The sequence below is a fragment of the Miniopterus natalensis genome, chromosome 14, assembly GCF_054644295.1.
Source record: "Miniopterus natalensis isolate mMinNat1 chromosome 14, mMinNat1.hap1, whole genome shotgun sequence".
Classification (NCBI taxonomy): Eukaryota; Metazoa; Chordata; class Mammalia; order Chiroptera; family Miniopteridae; genus Miniopterus; species Miniopterus natalensis.
Window position 1 is genome coordinate 43,041,200 of NC_142094.1, and position 8,371 is coordinate 43,049,570.

At 59.6% G+C, this 8,371-nt stretch overlaps 1 protein-coding gene across 2 annotated transcripts; it reads left to right on the forward strand.

Annotated features, from left to right (window-relative positions):
* The first annotated feature begins 2,743 nt into the window (after positions 1-2,743).
* TLX1 (T cell leukemia homeobox 1) lies at positions 2,744-8,109 on the forward strand. Of its 2 annotated transcripts, none has more exons than XM_087824165.1 (3): positions 2,744-3,308; positions 5,294-5,531; positions 7,887-8,109. In XM_087824165.1, the coding sequence occupies exons 1-3, from the start codon at positions 2,744-2,746 to the stop codon at positions 8,107-8,109; spliced, it is 1,026 nt and encodes a 341-aa protein (XP_087680291.1). The 2 variants fall into 2 exon arrangements, with proteins under 2 accessions (XP_087680291.1, XP_087680292.1); XM_087824166.1 differs by having other exon boundaries at positions 5,330-5,531.
* Positions 8,110-8,371: the final 262 nt, after the last annotated feature.

Consider the following 8,371-nt stretch of genomic DNA (forward strand, 5'->3'; position numbering starts at 1 on the left):
TTAAATCACACAACTCAGTGGTTTTTAGTATATTCACAAAGTTGTGCAACCATCACCACCACCTAACTCTAGAATATTTTCATCACTCCAAATAGAAACTTGTATCCATTTGCAGTCAGTTCCCAATCCCCACCTCCTTCCAGCGCCTGGAAACCATGAATATATTTTCTGTCTCTCTAGATTTGCCTATTCTGTGGCCTTTTGTGCCTGGTTTCTTTCACTTAGCATAATGTTTTCTAGGTTCTTCCATGTTGTAGCATGAACCAGGATGTCCTTTTTATTTCTTTTTATGGCTGAATAATATTCAATTGTATGGAGATACCACATTTTATTTATCCATTCATCAAAAATTGCTTCTACTTTTTGGCCATTATGAATTATACCATTATAAAGTCTTTTTTTCCTTAATCATTTTAAAATGGGGATGTTTCTATTAACTTCATAGGGTTGTTGTGAGTCTTAAATGAGAGCAGTGTGGTGTGGTGCCTGGCACATAGTAGTTTTTCAGTAAAACACGTTTATCTCTTCTTCAGTTCTTTCAACATAAGACGCAGGAAAGAGACACATTCAAGTTCAAACAACTTCCAAAGAAAGTTATAGAACCTCTTGGTAGAGGTGTAGTACCTGAATTGGGTGGGTGGAGAGGAGAGAGCTGGCAAGGGAGTGGGGCTCTCTCCTCATGTCTCTGTTTAGTGTTGAAAACAACACACCTGGCTTTATATTGAGTGGGCCCCTGTCCACCTGCCTGGAGCCTAGACAAGGTTTTCCTTATAGAAATACCCTTCTGACCAGCAGCCAGCTTTCCAGGGTAATCCATAAAAGCAAGTAGAATCCAGCTCCTCTATCTTGATCAAGTCACAGCCTCTCTGAGATTTTGTTTCTTTGCACCTGTAAAATAGGGATGGTACTCATCTCAAAGAGTTAATGTAGTTTATAGTGTTCTCCATAACATTTATTATCATCTGGCTGATTGTATTTGCTTCTTTACATCCCCTCTATGGAATGGAAGCTCCATAAGGGCAGGAACTTTGTTTTGTTCACTGCTCTTTTCTCAGTGCCAAGAACCATGCCTGACACATAGTAGGTGCTCAAAAAATTCGTTGAATAAGGAGGTTCATTTATTCATTATTCACTCAAAATGAGTATATTTTATGGGTTGGGGCTATACTTTACAGGGGGGAACAGAGATAGTAAGCCATTTCTTGCCTCCAAGGAGATCTCTTCAAGTGGAAGTGATAGATGTGGCCAAAGCAAACATTACATTGCAATGAGACTTGATAAGCAGAATGTGGGCCTTCACATTCTAGCATCTTGCCTAATAGAGACAGCCCCTCTCTGAAGGCCTGTTGAATCTGGAATAGACCAGAAATAGATCCCAAGTGATCCAACCTGTGCCTTTCCCTAATCTTGGCTTCTGGGAGGAATCAAACATACCCCTGCTGGAGCGGGGAAAGCAGAAAAGGGAGTTTCCTCCTCCTTTCCTGGGCTCTAAGCCAGCCAGCCACAGGCAAAACTTTGAAAAGGCCTAAATTTGTCCTGGATGCACGTCCCTCATCTTGATCCCACCATCCCCAGGCTCCCTCCCCTGCCTTAAGACCCTAGGCTTCCCTCCCAAGATTCCAAAAGTGAAAAAAATAATGCCTTCCCCTTACCACAGTCCAAAGGTTTCTTGCTTGAAATAGCCACCCCTGGCCTAGTTACTAGGTGAAACAATCCAATCGAATCCATACACACACTGTTCGAACTGCTTCTTGAGACATCTGTTTATTTTAAAGGAAAGGGGTATCTTGAAGCATGGCCACCGTGGCAACACCCTTGTCTGTGACTGCCTTTCAGGAAGGCTTCCCTTCCTCAGTTTCTCTACATAAGCTAAGTTGGGTGGTTGTTGATTTTTCCCCACATATAGCCAGTAGTTCATAGGCGCCTGTTTTAAAGATTGACAAGCCTGAATTCACTTTCCCTGGTTCAGGGGCCTGGGCTCCATACCTGCGGAGTAGACAGTCTTCTACTTTCTAACAAGCTGGACTTGAAGTTTGGTGTAAATACTCTGGTTGATGGACAGGTGTTTCCAGCGAGCCCTTGGGAAGATTCTCCAGGAGCACAGGGACACCTCTTCCCCAGAGGCTGGTGGGCTGGACCCTTTTGGCCCGTTTCAAAGTTAGGGGGTGGCCCCTGCCAGGCTGGGAAGAGGGCTCCGACCTTCACCCCCTGGGCTCCGTCTGTCTGTCAGTCTCTGGGAATGGCCGCCTCCTGTTCTTTTTCTTTTTCCTTTTAAGCCTCTGTTTTCCCTCTTCCTGAACTATTTCTCTGAGCCTCAGTCTCTGTCCTTCTGTCTCTGGCTCCTCCGGCATCTGTCTCGGCTCCCGGCCTCCCCCTCCTCGGCCCCGCCCCTCCCCCGCGCCGTCATTCACGCGGCTCTTCTCCGCGCACAGCCAATGGAGAGACCCGGTCCGAACGGCTGGGCTCCCTCGCACCGGGCTCTTTCGCCCCGTGATTGATGTCCCAGAGTCAACAGCGAACGAGCAGCGGGAGAGGGGAAGGAGCAGCCGGAGAGGAGTAGAATACGGCGCCCCCTCTCTCCTTCCCCTCCCCCCTACTTTAGCCTTGCCGCGCACTTCGCCTCCAAGTCTCCACGCAGCCAGGAGCGGCTCCTGCTTTCGCGCCCCTGCGCGCTGCACCCAGAGCGAAAAACAGTGAGCCCCGCCGCCCAGGCCCCCCCGCGGGGCCGGGCCCGGGGGCCAGCATGGAGCACCTGGGTCCACACCATCTCCACCCCGGCCACGCGGAGCCCATCAGCTTCGGCATCGACCAGATCCTCAACAGCCCGGACCAGGGAGGCTGCATGGGGCCAAACTCACGCCTCCAGGACGGAGAATACGGCCTTGGCTGTTTGGTCGGAGGCGCCTACGCTTACGGCGGCGGGGGACCGGTGGCCGGGGCGGGAGCCGGGAACGCGGGGGCCTACGGCGCCGGCGGCCCGGGCGGTCCCGGTGGCCCGGCGGGCGGCGGGGGCGGTGCCTGCAGCATGGGCCCGCTGCCGGGCTCCTACAACGTGAACATGGCCTTGGCTGGCGGCCCGGGTCCCGGCGGCGGCGGTGGCGGCGGCGGAGGGGCGCTGAGCGCTGCGGGGGTGATTCGAGTCCCCGCGCACAGGCCACTAGCTGGAGCGGTGGCCCACCCCCAGCCTCTGGCTACCGGCTTGCCAACGGTGCCCTCGGTGCCTGCCGTGCCTGGTGTCAACAACCTCACCGGCCTCACCTTCCCCTGGATGGAGAGTAACCGCAGATACACAAAGGACAGGTTCACAGGTGAGTCCGGCCCGCGCGCGCCCCGCCTAGCCGCGGCCCGGGCTCTGCGCTCCCCCCACCCCTTCGTGGCTCCCCGCAGCCCCCTTTGCGTACCTGTTCGCTCAGCTGCTCCTGGTGCTTCCCCTAAGTTCAACCGCCTGCCACCCTTCTATGCTCGAGGAATCGCCATGCTGGAAGAGTTCTCCCAGCCTGGCCTTCTGCGTCTCTCCCGCAGGACCCCAGCTCTGAGAAGCGCTCCCCGAGTCCCCTCTCGGGGTCCCTGGGCCCGGTCAGGCGGAGGGAAGGGAAATGTAGCTTCGGGACACTTTGTACCCGCATTTGAGGCTCGGGAATCTCAGAGAAGGGGCGCGATGTGAACGAACTGTTTCTTCCGTCCCGGCCGTTCTCTGGCCGAGGCGGCGAGACCCACAGTCCGACGCAAGGAACGAACAGGTTCCCCAACTCCTGACCCCCCCCCCACCCCGCTCCAGCTCTAGTGTCTGTTGCTCTGCGGGCCAACAGAGGCCAGGAGCCCGCGTAAAGCATCAGAGCTGGTGGGCCCTTCTCTCTGAACTGCGGGCTTCGTCCGGGTCGGTGGCAGCTTGAGGCTGAGCCACCCGCTTCCATTTCGTTCTGTCCGGGCTCGGCGTCCTCCCCGCACCTCCCACCCCTAGGCCCCCGGAGTAAATAATGCACCCGCCAGGCCCACGATCGACTGGCCAGCAAAAGACTCCTCCTGGGACAATTACGCATTCAGCGGCGCCGGCTGCAGCCCCTCCGCCGCCCGCCGCGCCCTCCTCCGCTCGTCGCGTCTCCCTGAGCTCCCCGCTTCCGCTCTCGGCGCTCAGCCCTCGCTCCTTCGCGGGCCCTTTGCCCGGCTTCACTTCCCGCTTCCCGTGGCGTTCCCTGGGTCCGAGAGTATTACCCTCCCGCCCGGCCAGGCCCCTGCGCCCGCTGGGAAGCAGCCGTGAGTTGAGTCTGGGTTCCAGACCCGGCCTCAGAGAGAGGAGGCGGGAGGCGCAGGCCGGGACTCCCGTGGGGCTCCGGCTTCAGGGCCCAACTGTGAGAGGGGGATAGGGAGCTTAGAGCTAGACCATAGGCTGGGAGACCCCAAGGCACCGCAGGCCCCCGCTCATGTTCTAACCTCGGAACCTTGGTTCAGACTCTGGGTCTGTGGCAAAAGTTGGGGGGAAAGGGAATATTCACAGAGGCAGAAGAGCCATTCCACTTTGGGCCTCCGGGAGGGGCCCTGTACTCAAGGGGCCCCACTGTCCCAACCCAAGTTGTCTCAGTCCTGGGGAGTGAAGGCCTGGTGCCCATTCCTCTCCCCCTACCCAGGCCAGGCCAGGCTTGAAGGACTCTGATGGAACCCCAGCCTGGAACCCACTGGCCCCGGGTCTGATGGGAGGTTCTCCACATCGGCCTCCCCAGGGGAGCCACAGCCCATCTAACCTTCCTTCGGGTCTAAAGACGGTTCTGAGGGAATATATGGCTGTTGCCTCGTGTTCCCTTGTGTTGCCCTGTGTCCTGTGTGTCTGTGTTTATCTGCTTGCCGGCTTGTTAGAATGTACAGAGCTGTAATTTGCCACTGTTCTATGTGATGCGTCTGTGTGTATCGCTGTGTGATGGAGGCTTAGGTCAGGACCCAGCCTCTTACTGTGGGGCAGCTTCTCTGCGGCTGGAGGCCTGGGGCTGTGGGAAGCTGTGGGGGGCTGCTGTCTTTAGCTCGCCTCAGGGAGACTGGGGAGGTGACTGTGGCCGTGTCCGGTTGGGCACGTGGGCGCCCAGGACTAGGGAGGCCTTCGTGGTGGCAGCGGCGGCAACTGCGGCTTGGCGGCGGGAGGGAGCCCTTTCCCGCCCGGCTTGGAGTTGGGGGCCGACGGGAGGAACCAGGCCTTGACCGTGGGGTCTAGCCGCTATGCTCGCTGATTCGCGGGGTGTCGGGCCTGGGACGCCTCCTGACGCTCTGCCGCTTGCCTCTGCCGTCTGTCTGTCTCCCGCTCCAGTGGCCCTCTCACCCTTCACTGTAACACGCCGTATAGGTCACCCCTATCAGAACCGGACACCCCCCAAGAAGAAGAAGCCGCGCACGTCCTTCACGCGCCTGCAGATCTGTGAGCTGGAGAAGCGCTTCCACCGCCAGAAGTACCTGGCCTCGGCAGAGCGCGCAGCCCTGGCCAAGGCGCTCAAAATGACTGACGCGCAGGTCAAAACCTGGTTCCAGAACCGGCGGACAAAGTGGAGGTGAGCGCGCGGGGCGGGCGCGGCGCGGCGCGGGCGGCGCAGTGTCTGCCGCTCAAGGCTCCGGGCCTCTCGGGGCGCTCACACTCCCCCCGCTCCCGGTTTCCAGTCTGTCGGGAGGAGTGAGAAGCTCCTGCTAGGCTTACGGAGAGTGGGAGGCAAGCGAGGCCCATGACCGAGATGGGGCTGGAGAGCCCCGGCTCTGTTCTACCGGAGGCTTCCTGGCTTTGTGGCGGGCACACCCAGGGCCGGCGTAAACGCGGCCGACCGCAGCCGCTGCTGGAGGAAACAGCAGGTTAGGGCCGTCTATGCAGCCCGGGCTATCAGGATCAGTGAGTTCCTGCGCGGCTTTTTGTTCGCGCAAACTCGCACTTACAGAGGTACCTCCACTATTCCGGAGGCGGGAGACCGGATAGCCCGCGCCCTGTTTGTGCGCCCCAGCCGGGCTCCCTGCAGAGCGTCGGGGGCCCCAGACCTCCGCCTGGGCTCCGCTCACTCCCTCCTCCCGCGACCCCCAGCCTCCAGCAGCCGGGTCCGCACACTGGAAGGGGAAGATCAATCCGCGCCGGCTGTGGCGGGGCTTTCGAGGGTCCCACTGAACCCGGAATCAATTAGTAACAGATGGTGTGTGTGTGTGTGTGTGTGTGTGTGTGTGTGTGTGTGTGTGAGAGTGTGTGTGTGAGTGTGTGTGAGAGAGAGAGAGAGAGAGAGAGAGACCCCTTTCTCACATCACACACCCGCGGCTACACTAACTTTTCCTATGCCTGCGTACACCTCGACCTCTGTCCTCTCTCTTCCTCCCTCCCTCCCTCTCTTGTGAACAAACGTGTCCTCCCGACTTCTAGGCAGCCTTATTCTCCCACCACCAGCGCTTGCTCCCCTCGGCCCTCGCACCCCTGCACTCTCCGCGCATCCAGCCCGCACCCTCGGTTCCACGCCTGCCAGGAGTTTCTCGCCAGCCCAGCCCTCAAGGGGAGCGCGAGAGTCTGCGCTAAGGCGGCGGCGCCGGGCCGGGCGGGCCTGGGGCGGGAGGAAGGAATTGGAGTTTCCTCTCTTACTGAATGAAGGCGAGGAATCTGCCCGGGATTCCGCCCGTCGTGGCCACAAAGGAAGCCACTGCCCCGAGAGTCTGCTGCCCTCCCCTCCCCACATTCCTGCTGTTGGGGAAGGGGTGGGGGACCAGCTTCAGACCTCTGGAAAGCTAGTTAAAGAGGGAGCCAGGGCTAGCTGGGTAGGGGGGACACTGGTGTTCTCAAGGCCGGCTCAGGGCTGTAGGCTGGGGGGGGAGGGAGCCAGGCGCCCCTCTCCCCCAGGTCGGGGACAGAGAAAGAGTGGCAGGCAAAGAGAGAGACTGAAACGCAAAGCGGGGCAGAGATAGGTACCCCACCCAGGGGAGAAAAGGAAACCAGGCAGCCTAAGGGACTCTTATGTATAAAAAGGGAAAGCAATGGGTGAGGAAATCCTCCATTTTCGTTTCTAACAAATTCCCTTAATTTTGAGAGAGCCAAAGGGGGGTGGGGTAGGGTTGAAAGAAAACAAGAGAGAAAGATACAAAGCCCAAAGGAGGAAAACAGTCCAGCAGCTTAAAGTGCAGGACAGAAGGGGAAGACGAGAGCCAGAGGCGCAGAGGGAAAGGCAAGAAGGGGCGGCGGGAAGGAGGCCGGCGGCCGTCGCGGGGAGAGGCCCTCGCCGGCTTTGCGCGGCTTCATCGATCGCCTACAAATTGCTTCTGGAGGCCCCGGGGACTCCCATTAGATCTGTCCACCTTAGAGACAGACGTTTGATCTCAGTTGACGGGGCGGAGGGGGGGCATTAACTGAGTCAGTGAATCATCGCCTCCCGGCCGCCTCGGAGGAAGCCGGCTGGCCGGGCGGCAGTCCCGGCCGCGCACAGGGCTCGGGCAGCAGGTCGCAGGCCTGGGAGACGTCTGCGGGGGGAGGGAGAAGAGAGGCCCGGCAGTGCAGCTCTATCCGCCCGCCCCTGCCTTTGCCCTGGACTGGTGGGGAAGGTGAGGCCCCTCCGGCTGGGACGGGGGGTCTGCTTTTCCTCAGAGCTGGGGAGAGGTGAGGTGCCATTTTACCCTTGGCTGCGCCCTTCGAGGCTGGTGTGTGGGTGCCGCGCGCAGACGAGGAGCCCCGGCTGCCTGCCTAGGGGACTTTGCCGCAGCTTCCCCGATATGATTACGTTCCATCTACTTTTGGGGTTGCCAGTCGCTGTCGGAGTCAGGACCTTCAAGATGCGGGAATGCGTTAGAGGGGCCCGAGCTGGGCGCCGGGCGCCGCCGAGGGGAGCGGCGCTGGCGCGGGCTACCCCCCGGGATGGCGCGGAAGCGAGGGTAACAGCTTGTCCCCGGTGCAGGCGGCAGACCGCGGAGGAGCGCGAGGCCGAGAGGCAGCAGGCGAACCGCATCCTCCTGCAGCTGCAGCAGGAGGCCTTCCAGAAGAGCCTGGCGCAGCCGCTGCCCGCCGACCCGCTCTGCGTTCACAACTCGTCGCTCTTCGCCCTGCAGAACCTGCAGCCGTGGTCGGACGACTCCACGAAGATCACCAGCGTCACGTCGGTGGCGTCGGCCTGCGAGTGAGCCTGCCCACTCCACCCGGGGAGACCCCGGCCCAGCCAAGGGGTCGCCGCTGAGGCCTGAGGGCAAGGACCCTCTCCCGCCCTGCGGGCCTGCGACTGCAGCCGAGGGGGCCGCTGCGCCCCTCCACAGGGGCCTGCGTGCTCGCCAAAGCTGTTCCTCTTCCTCTCTTCGGTGGAAAAGAAGAAATGATCGATCGCGGAGGACAGGGACCCGCGACCTACTCCCAGATTCCCAAGCGGTCCTGCGCTCTCTAAAACTGTTC

What these genes read in the sequence shown, in the direction of transcription:
- TLX1 (XM_087824165.1), top strand. Translation starts at nt 2,744, where the DNA reads ATGGAGCACCTGGGTCCACACCATCTCCACCCCGGCCACGCGGAGCCC. An exon ending in CACAAAGGACAGGTTCACAG is followed by an intron (nt 3,309 to 5,293) that starts GTGAGTCCGGCC and finishes CTCCCGCTCCAG; the next exon opens with TGGCCCTCTCACCCTTCACT. An exon ending in AACCGGCGGACAAAGTGGAG is followed by an intron (nt 5,532 to 7,886) that starts GTGAGCGCGCGG and finishes TCCCCGGTGCAG; the next exon opens with GCGGCAGACCGCGGAGGAGC.